The 16,036-nt window shown below is 34.6% G+C and overlaps 1 protein-coding gene across 3 annotated transcripts in view; it reads right to left on the bottom strand.

Annotated features, from left to right (window-relative positions):
* Positions 1–5,157: 5,157 nt before the first annotated feature.
* PTBP2 (polypyrimidine tract binding protein 2) overlaps positions 5,158–16,036 on the bottom strand; it is a 59,119-nt gene continuing 48,240 nt past the window's right edge. The window contains exons 7-12 of one of the 3 annotated variants that reach the window (XM_068966670.1): positions 13,954–14,093; positions 12,462–12,495; positions 11,951–12,043; positions 6,963–7,179; positions 6,777–6,854; positions 5,158–6,611 (exon numbers count right to left, since the gene is read on the bottom strand). In XM_068966670.1, coding sequence (XP_068822771.1) covers positions 6,482–6,611; positions 6,777–6,854; positions 6,963–7,179; positions 11,951–12,043; positions 12,462–12,495; positions 13,954–14,093 — 692 coding nt within the window. In that variant the 3' untranslated portion in view covers positions 5,158–6,481. Of the gene's footprint in view, positions 6,615–6,776; positions 6,855–6,962; positions 7,180–11,950; positions 12,044–12,461; positions 12,496–13,953; positions 14,109–16,036 lie in introns of all 3 variants that reach the window. The other 2 variants (XM_068966669.1, XM_068966668.1) reach the window with 2 other exon arrangements.

A 16,036-nucleotide genomic window follows, 5' to 3' on the forward strand; every position in this document is an offset into this window, starting at 1 on the left:
CTCAGCTTGGATCCCTGGGTCAGGAAGATCCCCTGGAGAAGGAAATGGCAACCAGCTCCAGTACATTTGCCTGGGAAATCCCATGGATAGAGAAGCCTGGCAGGCTGTAGTCCACGGGGTCACACACATGACTGAGTGAGCACACACATATGCAAGCATGATGTAATACAGACAAGGCTTAAGAGTGTTAATTTCAATTCATTCAACAAAATCAATTCATGTGGAAGATCTTCCATGAACTTGGTATTTATTACTAAATAAAAAAGTCATTACTATTATTAGCTATTTACCTATTAACTTGCACACTTAATACCAGTAGTTTTAATTTATGAGTAACAGCAGGTCTCTATTTGCATTAATATAACACATTATAGGACTGAATTGGAAACCCAGGGACCTGTATTATAACTACAGATAAGTCAATACAAACGTGTTGCTAAACTAGTCATTTGACCTACCTCAACTACAGGTTAAAACCATATACCCTTTTAGCTCTACAGTTATTCCTTAGTGTTACTAACAGTACAGATCTTTGAAATAACTTGTTACATTTTCTTGGTAATTTTTTCACAAGAAGGAAAAAAGCTGGTTTTCACTGAACTGAAAAGAATGTTCTACTCAGTTCACTTCAGTCCAGTCGTGTCTCTTTGTGACCCCATGAATTGCAGCATGCCAGGCCTCCCTGTCCATCACCAACTGCTGGAGTCTACGCAAACCCATGTCCATTGAGTTGGTGATGCTATCCAACCATCTCATCCTCTGTAAATCGAGTCGGTGATGCCATCCAGCCATCTCATCCTCTGTCGACCCCTTCTCCTGCCCCCAATCCCTCCCAGCATCAGAGTCTTTTCCAATGAGTCAACTCCTTGCATGGGGTGGCCGAAGTACTGGAGTTTCAGCTTTAGTATCATTCCTTCCAAAGAACACCCAGGGCTGATCTCCTTTAGAATGGACTGGTTGGATCTCCTTGCAGTCCAAGGGACTCTCAAGAGTCTTCTCCAACACCACAGGTCAAAAGCATCAGTTCTTCTGCCCTCAGCTTTCTTCACAGTCCAACTCTCACATCCATACATGACTACTGGAAAAACCACAGCCTTGACTAGCATAGAACTTTATGTCCAGATGGGTCACACCTGCCAATCTTGCAAAAATGAAGATTTGAGTAAGTCACAGACAAGGCTAGAGAGTCTGAGTTTCTAATAAGCTCCCAGATGATACTAATTGCCCTCGGTACAGGGACAACATTTTGAGTAGCAAAGTTCTAATATCAGAAGAAATTGCAATGCTGACAAGCTTGGCTAGCCCTGATATTCTTACACAATTGCAACTATGAGCAGGAGTAAAACATGACATGGAAAATATCCCAGAAAGTCTGATGATGTAATATGTCTGGGATTTGTGCTAATATGGGTGGTGAGTGGACAGAAGAACAAGAAAGATTAAGTTGGTAACTGAAGCTGAATGATGGAGGTTTGTTACTATTTTCTAAGCATTAACACCTATTAAAGGGAATACTCTCTCAGTCCATTGAAATGAGAGGGAGGCATTAAGTTGCACCAAGGGCGGCTATAATCTAAAGCTAGAAAGGGTATATCTGTATTTGAGGATCTCCCACATAAAAATTTCTTGTTTACTTTTCACAACTTTGCCTTAGAAGAAAACTGAGACTCAAAAAACGTAAACAATATTTACTGAAAAGGAATTGATTTAAAAACCTTAAAACTGGTTAAATGTCATGAGATTTGGTAAGGAGCCATTAATGTTCAGACATCCTAATTTTAAAAAAATTATAAAGTGTGTTGAACAAAATACTGTACCATTTAAACAAATTTTGCAGTATTTTTTTTAAAGCCATAGACTACAGAACAAATTCCTGGTGTAAATAAACCAACTCAACCATGCTGAGTTTAAAACATACTAAATTCAAGGTAATGATTACCTATAGAAGGGGGTATATGGGGGTTCAGATTAGGGAGAGTACAAAAATGTCAGTTCAATCTGTTTTAAGTCATATATTAAAATTACAGAAAGTATGGAAAGTATTAGGCAGTGAGAATAAATGTGCACAGGTGTTTATTATATGCTCTTCATATTTTTCTGCATATTTGAATACTTCATTTTGTCTTTAATGTGGGGCAATCTCTTTTTGTAACATTTATACTTTATTTGTAAAATATAAAACAAAACAAAAAGATAAAGGGAACAAGTGTATTTAGGAAAATAAAGAGTAACTCCACAATTAAAGGTTTTGATAACTGGTACACATACTCTAATCCTGTGGCTTAAAATTGAGATTTTTCTCCTGAATATGTCTTGAAACAGATTTTAGCCAAAAGAGAAACCCATGTATGTTCAATTTCCCTAAACAGTTCCATATCCTTCTGTCTGAATGAAAAACATTTTCAGATTTATGCTATTTAAAAATATTAAGGCAGTGAGGAAATCTTGACATCCCAAGCTATTCATGAGGCAGTCTTTTCTTTTCATAGCATTCCAGGACTTTTAAGTGTTAGAATTATCTCCAAGTTGCACAGCAACCTTTAAAGGTATGTACACAGAAAATCGAATTTTTAATTAAGTTCATAATTATGTATCTGTTTTATTACTGGGCTATCAAATAATTCAAACAGAAAATATAAGGCTAAATCCAGTCTCCTTTCATTCGGCTTTGGGATGCATTATAGACTTGCTTTCTACATCTTTTTGCTTTACCAGATGCAATACTTTTTAAAAACATGAAAAGAAAATATTCCTCTGTGGCAAAAAGAAAGACATTAGGGTGTTATTTATTGCTGATAACTAAGATCTGGCAGACATGAAACTGGCATTGGAACTATTCCTCGTACACAGCAATTTATCAATTGCACAGCATTTCTTCATTCGTACTATTTGAGCTTCACAGTACCTTGTGAGGTGGAAGAGAATTTATTGCCTACATTTTGTATAAATACGTAAGGGATCCTGGGGCTTAGAAAAGTAACTTGTCCTTTCCCTTCAAACTGTATGGTGATCCAAAATAGAACTAACGAACCAATTAACCACCACATAATAAATAAGGTTAATATTAAAATTATATTTTGAAGTTAAAATACCTCTAAAATATTAATGTATCTCTAATGTTAACTAAATATGGTGATTTCTTATTATCCCTTGTTAAGCTAGGGTGTTCTTAGCTGCTTTCAAATACTAAATTAGATTTCTAACATTAAATATATGTGAATCCATTCCTTAAGTAGGTATTTTTAAAAATCTTGATGTAAAAAGAAATCAGTTTTTCTCTGTTGTAGAAAAAAAATCAAGTTATCTCTTAGTATTCAAGGTAAGGCCTCTAGGAACAAGCAGCTGTGTCTTAAGAACAGTGTTAGCTAGTTTACTCCTCTTAGAGATATCTAAGAGATAAGACAGAGGCATCTAGGTGGTAATAATGACAAGGACAAAGCTATTTTCACATTAACACTTAAAAACAATTTACTATATGCTAAGGACTGAGTTAATGTATGAAAATATTCTAGAATGTCAAAACTCCCACTTCAAGGGCTTGAAGTTTGGAAGGAAGGTTGCACTGGAGTGCACTGTAGAAAACTGAGGAATCTGTTACTCCTAGGCAGGAAAAACTTGGGTTTCTGGTCACTCCCCCATCAAAAACCCTGGGAACTCTTCCCAGCTTAGTAACGAAGCAACTCAGTTCCTACACACATTTCAGGACCTCTGTCTTCTTACAAGCCAATCCCTGCCGTAAGGGACTATCTGAAAAGGGATAGCACCTACTTGATTCCCTGGTGGCTCAGATGGTAGAGAATCTGTCTGCAATGCAGGAGACGGGGGTTTGACCCCTGGGTTGGGAAGATTCCCTAGAGAAGGCAATGGCAGCCTATTCCACTATTTTTTGCCTGGAAAATTCCATGGACAGAGAAGCCTGGAGAGGTACAGTCCAGGGGGTCACAAAGAGTTGGGCACAACAGATCGACTTTCACTTCACTTCAGATATTTCAACTACTGCCCAATCATCCTGAGAAAAACTTCACTTGAAGAAACTGCTCAATTACTAGTCATTCATGGTACAGGTTTTTTTGTTTTGTTTTTTTTTTTTAAGATATTAGGCACATCTGCTGTTGCTAGAGTTCTTCTGTACTACAATGACACTTGAAAAAAAAATTGAGATTACTTAGCTTTCAAATCATCCTCATGTTAATTCAAACGTACACAATTATTTTTATTTACTAGACTCTTTTTTTGGAGATGACTAATTATTGCATTAATATAGCACACTGAAAGGTATTGCATACTCCTTCATTTGTTTTTAATTTCCCTAATGTGTGAGTTCTGCATACTTGTCAGTTAGAACAAACTTAAGGAACTTGAGTAACTGCAAAGTTATCTGACACCAATATGCCTAACTGCTGACAAAAGTGAACCCCCAACAAAAAATATTTTAATACAAACAGTACCCTAACTGAAACCATTTAAAAAGTGAAAACTGTAATTACCCTTAAGTTTTTAAATACCCTAATGTGCATCTTCCCTCCCACCCAAAGCAAAAGCAGATGGTGTGATTCTGTTTCTTCCCAGTAACATCAAGTATCCTTTGTTAAAACTCACAAAGTAGGAAATCTTTAGCAGACACAAAAGATGAAAGATGAAACTGCAGCAAGAGAGCATGGCAAATCCAAAAGATCTATTAGTGCAGAAGTCTACTGGAAAAAAAACAACAACAACAAAAGAGATAGAAAGAATTAACAAGATACAATAAAAGTTATGTCTTTAAAGCAGTAGATTGTAACAGGGTGGGAAATGTTTAATATGTGTCCTCCTGAAAAGCAGTTACCATCTTTCAAATTAAAAAAAAAAAAAAACAGCTGGTATATTTTCACAGCATCTAGATTTATTTATGGTATAAAGTCATAGAATTGTATTATTATTATTCCTTTCCCACCCTGGCAGAGAATAAACATGAATTCAGAAGCACAGTGGAGTGAAAACAAAGAAGAGAGAGAAAAGGCAGCAGAGAAAGACAGAAAAGGTGAATACAGAGCTACAGAAGTGTTTATTGAGCATGCTACAGAGGTAAGCAGAGTACACACAAAAGGAAATTAAACAACCATCAAACCTCCCGACTTTGTTAGAAAATTAATTTTTAATTGTGCCGCTTTCAAACTATACTGAATTTTACATTTCTAAAGATGTAAAAACTCAACTAATAGAAAATATACATGACCATTCTGTCTACATAGATAACAGAATCTATGAATCTTGAAACTAAGTACATCAATTTCAAAAAAGTATTGGTCATTTAAACAGAATCAACAATTCAGATTGACAAGAACTGTTCAAATTAATTTGACCTGTAGATTCTGAGCCATGTTTTTATTAAAGTCAGATCTATTCCTAAATACAAAATATTTTGAAGATTTATTAAAACTGAATATTACAATGCAAGGTAAATTAAGACTAAAGGCACATAAACTTTGGTCCCACCTGGTTGTCAGTTTTAGAAAACTGCCACAAAATTAATCTTCCTGCATATTTTCGCAGTACACTTTCTTTTATCTTTGAAAAATACATGCACCAGTTCCTGAACTAGCTAGACCGGTCTGCACATGCTCAGAAATCCACAACCATATTCCAAATCTTAATTACAAACTAAGGATGGCAATATATATTTAAATGCACATAAGTCATGTCAACTTCAAAACATCTACGAAAAATATTCAGCCACAAACAAGACATTACTTAGTGCTGACATTTATATGATACGTCCCACAAGAGTGTGTACAAAAAGGTTAAGATTCCACAATGCTTTTCCACATAGGGCTCAAACTTACAGAAATCACTTTGTTGTCTTAAGAAAGTAATACTCTGCATCTTGTTAATTTTAACTAATGCCTACATTCATAACTGAATCTAGACCAGAATTGTGAGATACAAAAGGCCAATGTTTTTTTAAAGCAATAAAGCCTAAGGTAGTAAAAACTGAAAAAATAAAAAATGCTGCTTTATTCTTTCAATATCATGTATCTTATTTGATTAAATAAAGAAATATGACAAGCCGATAATTCAAAATAAGTTCCAAGCAGGAGGGAAAAAAAACTTAACCTTTTTACACACCCCTGCCTAAACATATTGTTAATTCCCATTTAACAATGTGCCCTAGACAACCAATTCCTTTTTTCTAGTAAATGCACAACAGCAACACTAGTTTCCTTTTTAAGGCACGTATGTCAACTAAGTTGAAAAAGGAAAGTAAAATTAAACTAAAATTTCAAACAGACAAAAATGGCTTCCCTACAGAACAGATGAAAGAGAGCAGTTAATAACTCTGCCTTTACATACGCCATTTCATTTTATAACCAAGGAATGATAACAGCATGGGAAAAAAAAAGAAAACAACAAAATCAAACTCTGGTCCCCACTTTTCTGAACAGTCAATAGGTGATGACACCAAACAATGTGATTCACCCTCAATCTTCATCTCCCCCCTTTTTTAAATTGTTGACTTGGAGAAAGACACTCTCAGATGATGGTTTTCACCAAGGTTATAATTATGAAGATCAATCAAGGCCTGAATAGCTTCTTCCACTGTTGCCATCTGAAGAAGAGCCATTTTGTGATCTCTTCTGAAACAAAATTATGAAATTAGATACTTCATAAAAATCAGAACGGCTTAAATACTTTTGCTCATTTCAGGATCAAAAGATATCTAGAAATGAAAACAACTACTTGAAGAAAACTTTTACTTCTATCAAGTCACTAATTTAAAGACAAGAAAGCTTGCTTACTGAAAAAACTTAAATGCTTTCACAGTGCCCCCAGTGTTAGCAAACAGTGTTCGGAGATCTTCTTCTGCTACTGAAGGACTGGGAAAATCAGATGGAAAAAAAAGAGTAAAAACATTATTAAAAAAATTTTACATTTTATTCCTAAAATGTATATCCTTAATAAACTACTCCGTCTTTAATACTTACGGGATATTGGATAGGTGAAGGGTTGCAGAAGGAGGGAAAATATTCTGAAAATTTTTGGATCCAGGTTTCTTAAAACGATGCAATGGGGAATTACCAAAATCTTTTGTTAGCCCTTGATCATCAAGTCCCTCTCGAGGTAGTTGTACAGTCTGATGTTTAGACAGAGTAACACGAATAATTTTTCCATACATCTTCTGTCCATTAAGATGATTCATGGCTATAAAGAGGAAGAATGCCTATTAATAAACAATATCAATATTCAAAGCAAAAATATTACAATAGTTCTTAGAATAGTTGAAATACCTAATTTTGCTATGGTTTTATTTTATTTATTTATTTATTTTGCTATGGTTTTAAAATAAATCATGAATTTACAATAGCCACTGGTGACAAAACAAATTCATTTGCACTCAACAAGGCACTGAGGCAAAGAAGCCAGCTTCTTTCATGGAATGAAAATCCAGAATGAGTATCTTTCTTGACAGTCCTGTTCATAATGCCCAAGAAACTTTAACTTTTTCTCCCTTCTGCTCCATATCCTAATTGCCAAGTCCTATGAAACCCTTTCTCCTACTTATCCCTCAAATTCATCTATTTCTACACTTTACACTGCCATTACTTTTTATCTTTATAACTCCAATCAGTCTTCCGATCTGTCTTGTTGGATTTTTCTCTATGTTCCTCCATTTTATACAAATCTATGTCACTACCTGCTTAAAATCCTTAGGGATGAAGCCTCAACTTATTCTTCAACATGTCTTCTCCATTTCTCAGTCTGACCCTAACATCTTTATTAAGCCTCCCTGAATAAATATTTTATTGATGATTTATAATACTAGTAACTTTGTTAGTGTTGAGAATCAAAGGATAAGATAAAAACCATCCTGACCCTCACGGAACTTACAGTATCTTAGTACTATCTTCCTTATACTTAAGTTTTCAGGTGTACAAAACATTTTTTTTAAACAAATACTAGTATTTTGCCTTTAGCCTGGTGCATGCTTTTCTATTTATAACAATTTCCTATCTCCTACACTAACTTTCCTAAGCTATTTGTCAGTGTTACTTCCTAGGACCCTTTCTTCACTCTTCAGAAAAGGTTCAGAACCTTACTAGATAGTTCCCATACAGTTCTATTTCTTTTTATAAATTCATCACGTTTTAATTATTATCCTCCTTCAGACTGTAAGATACATGAAAGCGGGAACAAGTGTCTCTACCCCAGCACACAGCACAGTGCCTAAACACAGAACACCACATGCCTACTTCTTGAGGCAGCAGTTGGGTTACTTTCGAACTAAATGAACTGGTCTGAGATTAGAGAACAGTTATACGTTTTATGTTTTATTCAAGTAGTCACAACTGAAGAAAACCATGTCATAAGTCATATAGTTTAGCTAAACTGAACGTCTATTTGACTACTCAAATCAAAGTATTAGCGTATTAACAACAGAGAGGTAAAGACAATATGGAAGAGCAGGGAACTGAGAACAAAATCCCTACTCTCAAATGTTTTTAATTTGATTAGTACACTACAGTACACAGTCTGACACAGGAGATACCCAGAACTTGTTAAATCCATGCATCTTGTCATACTTACTTGTATAGAATAAACCAGTTAAATATAAAACAGGTCTGAAAAGGAAAATGCTATAAAAGTATAAGGTACCATTCTGAAAAATCTTTTTCATTTATAGCATCCCTAATTTGTAAAGACAAATTTACTCTTCCAGTTACAAGATAAAGAGGTACTAAGGATGTAATGTACAACATGACAAATATATTTAACACTGCTGCATGTTATAAATACTCCCTCTAGAGCACATTTTGCTAGAGAGTAGGTAAAGATCTATTATGAAAAACGAAGTATACTTTAGAGATGGCAGCTACACATGAACTAAAAACAGTTGAGGCTCTTTTGTAAGTAGTTCTTGAAAATATGAATTGGAGAAATAAGATAATTATTTTAACAAAGAACTACTCTTTGATACTTTCTGAGAATTCATTTAATCACTGAAGATCAGTACACTATTTCAAACATAATTTACAAATTCTATTATTCCTAGACTACCTAATTTATAAAAATTCTAGTATATTAATTAAATAGGCTATCATAGAAATGGAAACACCTTTAATGTCTGCACATTTTAAAATTCTGGTCTAAAATGATTTAACATGGCCTCTAAGATTTGCAATAATTCCATTCACACTTGAATACTACTGACTATACCTTGCCATTTCTCCCTCCCATACTACTTTCTGAACATAAAAATATTTGCTTATATTATAAAACAACTGAGTATTTCCCAAATAGAGTCCCATGAAAACCAAAAAGAAAAGAGTCCATAAACAAAGTATATTATATTAAGAAAAGTTTCACTGATTTTTTTTTTTCAATAGCACATACTAGTTTTGCATAGGATTTGTGTGTGTTTTAAAGGCATTAATGGTGTGAGTCCATATTTTTATGGACATATACTTCAAGAAAGCAAAATCTAACCTAGCAGCAATGAGAAATTTGCCACTACATATAGTCCCAAAACTACATCATGCTATTAGTAAGCAAAGCTTTAGTGAAAAGATAAAAATTTTATCTTTTATAATTTATAAAAATTAGGGATAAAAGACTTTAAAATAAATACTGTTAGGCAGTGAATTGCATTATCCCAAACTTCATATACTGAAGCTTTAACCCCTCAATGTGACTATTTGGAGGCAGGGCCTTTACTGAGGGAATTTAGGTTAAAAGAGGTCATAAGGGTGAGGCCCTAATCCAGTAAGACTGATGTCCTTGTACAGGAAAAGATATCAGCACCTTAGAGGCTGAGGAAGGTTCCCAGGAAAGGCCATGTGAGGACATATGGAGAAGGGAGCTGGTCTGCAAGCCAGGAAGAAAGTCCTCTCCAGAAACCACATCTATTCTCATCTAACTACTAGTCTCCAGAACTTAAGAATAAATTTCTGTTGTTTTAGTCACTCAGTTTGTTGTATTTTGTTATGGCAGCCCAAGCAGACTAATACAAGTATAGTAAAAATTAAAGCATCACTTATTTAAACAGTCCTTATATAAGAAACCAAAAAGTATCCAGAAGAATTTGATTGAACAGGTACTTGTATCCCTTATTTATAAGGGTAATGTGGAAAGACTGAAAGCAAAAGGAGAAGGGGGTGGCAGATGATGAGATCGTTAGATAGCATTACTGATTTAAAGGACATGAATTTGACCAAACTCTGGTAGATAGTGGAAGACAGAGGAGCCTGGTGTGCAGAGAATCGAACACCACTTAGCGTATGAACAACCACCACCACCACCCACATCTCACACAATGAGAAAAAAGAAATCAAACATTTGAGAATGCTTTGTCAACTATGAAACACTGTAAAAGGCTTCTTATAAAGCACATAACAATAATGGCAATGACTATCCCTAACCAGAATACAGAAGTGTACATAAGCAGATAAAAAAGAAAGGAATAATGAGCATCTATGACATGATCAAGGAGCTTCCCTGGTGGCTCACATAGTAAAAAATCTGCCTGCAATGCAGGAGGAGACCTGCTCTTGATCCCCGGGTCAGAAATATCACTGGAGAAGGGAATGGCAACCCACTCTAGTATTCTTGCCTGGAACATTTCATGGACAGAGGAGCCTGGCAGGCTATAGTCCATGGAGTCGCAGAGAGTCATACAGGATTGAATAACTAACACACACACACACACAATGACACAATCAGCACATATAACTTCCACTAAAGACAGACATCTCCATTTTTTAAAATGGAAAGCCAGATATATAAAATTTTATACATTGCCTGCTGCTGCTAAGTCACTTCAGTCATGTCCGACTGTGCGACACCATAGACGGCAGCCCACCAGGCTCCTCCGTCCCTGGGATTCTCCAGGCAAGAATACTGGAGTGGGTTGCCATTTCCTTCTCTAATGCGTTAAAGTGAAAAGTGAAAATGAAGTCGCTCAGTCATGTCTGACTCTTAGCGACACCAAGGACTATAGCCTACCAGGTTCCTCCGTCCATGGGATTTCCCAGGCAAGAGTACTGGTGTGGGTTGCCAGCAATACATTGCCTGGGCTACCCTAATAGCTGGTAAGAAACTGAATTTCAAACTTCTATCTGATGCCAAAGGCTAAAAGGTCTGGTTTATCATGCTGTTAGTCTGTGAATCTCACTGGATATAATAGCAAAAATACACTAGTTTCTACACCAAAAATGGCCAATTTCAAAATTAATAATGTGAGTACACACGATCTGAAGTACCATCATCCCCGAATCTTAATGAACAGAATTATAAGCTAACATCATACTGACATTTACAGTCAATCACACTGTGAATATGCAACTACCTTCTGGATTTATCTGATTTGACTTTGTGCATGAAATTGAATGAGATGCTAATTAAGTGATCAATTATTTATCTAATAATATAAGTGCGACTTGTTGAAGTACATTTTAAGGTTCCAAAAAGGATTAAAGTGGGGCATCTGGTTTAAGTTTTTCATTTTATAGTAACCTACAATCTCTAAATTACACTTCATGTCACTCTTTACCAAGTTCTGTCAAATACTTTCAAATGACCTTAGAAGAATTAAATTAACATGGTGTTAATCAGGATTCCATGGACTGTATTAACAGTTAACTTCAATTATAGGGAGTAACCAGAAATGAAAAATGCTAAGAATCTTTTAATACGTATATCATAATTCTTAGGTGAAACTGTTATTTCAATCTTGAAACCAAAACCTTTTTCCATTAAACTCCAAGCAAGAAATGGTAAGAGAATAGCAAAAATACAAATATGTTCATCATATACAACTATTCATGTTAAAATATGAAAATTAACATGACACTGTGAACCCTGGCTATTAATAAATGGTTTCTTCCTGATATAAAGGAGTTTGTTTTTATTCACAGGTTTACATTATACATTTGAAATCAGACTGAAGCCGTATAGATGACACATAGTTTAATCTTACCCAGCTGTGACTGGTTTCCATCAGCCATCTGTATTAGAGCACTGTCTTTCTTATTGTACAAAATCTTCACACGCTGCACATCTCCATAAACACCTTTTTTGGAGCCACAGAGAGGTAATCCAAAAATGGAATTAATTTTTACATGCAAGTCAGCTAAAGATTATTTTTCTGACATATTAATGAAACATTCAGACATCAACATGATCACTCATTCAAACTCATCATTCTCACAAATGAATAAAGAAGATCAAGATTTTGAACAGTGAATTTTGAAAAGAATAATTTCTGATAAACCCTCAAAGCTATGTGAATGATATTAAATTAAAGACCATGCAAAATAAATCAGCATGCATTAAAACAAATTTTGTGTCTATGGAAAGTTTTAAATAGCAAAGAAAAATAGCAAAAGATTTACTATTCAACTTTAAGCCAAAGTGCTAGCTACAAATAAGAATTAAGGTGAAACAAAAATCAAATCAATAATAAAAGTATAGTGCTAACAATAACATACCGAAGAGGGTAAACAGACTTTGGGGCGTAACCATCTTTAGAAGGAGAGAAGAGCAAGCAGCGTAAGACAAGAAGAGAGAAGAGTCGAGGAAGAGCGGAGATGAACAGATCATCCATAACGAAGGGTGGTTCCCGCAGAATGGTGAGGTGGTCATGGATCATGGTTCAAGGCGGTTAATTGGGGCAAGTTGGTCCGAGGAACATTTGTTCAAGCACAGAAGCATGAACATAGGGAATGGAGACAGGGAATGAAGACAAGGACAAGGAAAATAAAGGATAAGACAGGGAAGGGAATGGGCATTTGGGAAAAGACAAGGAAAGGGAAGGTGAACACACAGGGAAAAGGATGAAATGGGGAAGGGAAACAGCAATGCAGAAGAAAAAAATAAGGAATTGGGGAACAAAAAAAAAAATAAAATATAGGTCAGTACATAGGAAATGCAGGATTTGGTCAGAAAATGGTTGGTTTATGTACTGTACAAGAAAAACTGAGTAAAATGTAGTCATCCAAGACAAATATGGGTAAAGTACATCTATATCAAAGAGTAAATTACAGCATTTCATCTCAACATAGGGAAGGAAAGCATGCATAGGAATTTTAAACTTTGAACTTTTAACTGCATAAGCATGGCTGGTTATGAAATGCAGGCAAAATTCTTAAAAAGAAAAACAAAGGCACTCTGATTCAAACATTTTAGCATGCACAACTGTGAATGACTATAGTATTAAATGATAAAATAGCTTAACGTTCATATTAACAGAGGCCAATTAAAAATGAAATATTCAAATTAAACATCATAAACTAATACATTGAGCTTCCCGCATTTCATACCAGCTTCCATAGCAATCAAAATAAAATATACCAGACATAAGATGTACAACTAAAGAAAATAACTCAGCAATACATTTTATTTAACAGGGTGGGAGGGGTTTGGGGAGAGGTAAAGTTGAAAAATATTTTTAGAAGACAATGACTAATAACTGCAAAGAAAAAATTACTAAGAAAGACTGGAAGAGTGCCTCGTCAAGATCTTTGGAAGAACCTTCAAAGAAAAATGTATTAGAGTAGTTCACATAAAATAAGATTTAAAAAAATGCAATGACACATAAGCATGAAATGAACAAGCAAATAATTAGAAAAGGCAAAGAGCAAAATTGTTTTACAGTTACATCTGCAAATTAGGTATTTGCCTTTGAGAACAACAAAAAGATAAAAAGCCAAACTACAGTACTTCACCATATTTTTCTTAGGAAAAATAGGTAGTTAGTTTAAAAAATATATATATATATAAAAAGAGATATGACTAGCTACAGAAATAAAGTATTACCTAAACAAGTACATAGATTTTATTTGGAAGTAGAAACACACAGAAAATACTTTGACTAATGAATGTACATAAAAAGAAAGGCAAGTGCAAAATGAAATAAACATGAAAAACTTTCACAAATGAAATGGAGTTAAAAAATAGACATTAGAAAATTATTTTACTAACCTCTTCATTTAAATTGCTAACCAACAGGACTGTATTGCCACCAGCTGAGACTCCAGGCATACCCACTCGGCCAGCAGCAGCTGCAGCAGCTGCTGCAGCAGCGTTTGGAATAGCCAAAGGACTCAGAGCTCCTGGAACAGCTGCAACAGGAAGCCCTAATTTTAAAATAAAGCATATTTTACGAAACACACACAAGTCGTTTACAAAAACCAATTTAAGCACGATGGCTGATGGCTTGGGGCTGACCGTTCCAAATGGTTCCTGAAAGTTAATTTTTATAACATTTAGAAAAATTGGTTGTTGTAAGTAGCAGAGAAAATTCACTGGTTTCAATGAAATCATTAAGTATTAGAACCAAGGTACATACCTGTATTATGTCACAAATTAAATATATAACATTCCATTTCCTATGGAAAAGCAAACAAAGCAAAAAGAATGTACTTCCAAGTCAGAGACTTGTAAAATTCACTTCCATGGTTCACAGAGTGAGGAGTCAAATCTAAAAAAAATAACAAGTGCTATCTTCTTCATAAACTTACTTGAAATCAGACAATTATAGCTCACAAAACATATACAGCAAATCCTTCATTCTTAGAAACAAATCACCCTGAACATACATTATATAATGAATTCAACTGACCTAAAGAAAATCTTAGCAAAATTTGTCTTCCTTAATTCCATACTCAGGTAGGTATAAGTTTTTTAAACACAACACTTGCCCCACAGAAAGAATAAGAAGTCAATATAGCGCACCAGCATTTTCCTATGCTTTACCTACCAGTGTGAACATTTCCTTATTTCTAGCGTTCTACTTTCCAGTCTTTCTTGCTCTGTCATCTTCAGGATTCTTCATTTATGCCAAAGAATTCCCTTTGTCTCAGCATCTTTAATCTACTTTTCAACAATTAATAAACTTTGATTCCTTTCATTCCTTACATTCTTACACACTAGCTTATTTCTTAATAAATATTAGTTCACTAAAGAAACAAATTACATGTTTTTTTTTCTTCCCATGATAAAGGAGATAAACATTCAACCTATATAAAATTAATTTATGACATACCTGGGTAGAACTGGCCCTTAGTACTGTTGTCCCATAAGTTCATGTTTTATTTCTTCTTTTCAGCTTTCTTGTACATGTCATAAGGATGTACTGTTAACTCTGGTGTCAGATCTTACTCTCTTAGCCAAGTTTGTTTATGTGTTTACTTTACAGAAACTACTAAGACCTTTTATTGGCAGGCTGAAGCTTCTTCAGGATTGACAATTCTTAGCCTCTTTCGTTTTCAACTTGGAAAAATTTTCTCTCTGATTTGCTTCGATCTTTACTGAGTACCTTTCATCAGTGGAATGGTGTTTCTCATATATATTCAAGCTTTGGGTGAGTTTACAGTTTTTCTTCCCCAATACAATATTTTGGGAGTCCCCCCTTTTTATTATTTCTTCACTTTTATTTTTTAGACTTTTCACTCTCTGTTTCGGAAAATTTCCAACATATACACAAGTACAGAGACTAGAATAATGAGCCCCATGTATCCATCATAACTGTTTAACAATTACTAACTCAAGGCCAATCTTGTTTCATTTACTCATCAATTTTATTTTTAAAGTAAATGCAGAAATAAGGATCTAATTTTAACACAGAAACTCCTCATGTCTAATAATTACTATACATACTAAGTAACCTTTAGCACCTTTTAGTATCTACCACTTATTCTATGGTATTACCAACCTCCATGTCAAATACCATAGATCCCATTATACTTCATAGGTTGTTTCCATTTAACATTCAATGGATATCTTAAAATGCTGCCAATGTAACGATACATTCCAAATTCCTATGTACTCACAGTCATTTAGTTCCTGCATACTCTGAGATATGTAGGTTCCCAAATTTATAGTTCTAAGTAAGTTTTCTTTGTTGTTAATTCAAGAAAAACTATTAATTAATGAAACACGTATAAAACATCAATACATTCGATATATCAGTCTACAGACAACAGTCCAGGTAAACAAACACTTCATTTCTATAGAAAATGGTTTCTTCTAAAATATATCTCTACCATGCCAACACACAATTAAA

The sequence above is a fragment of the Capricornis sumatraensis genome, chromosome 2 (genome assembly GCF_032405125.1).
Source record: "Capricornis sumatraensis isolate serow.1 chromosome 2, serow.2, whole genome shotgun sequence".
Taxonomy (NCBI): Eukaryota; Metazoa; Chordata; class Mammalia; order Artiodactyla; family Bovidae; genus Capricornis; species Capricornis sumatraensis.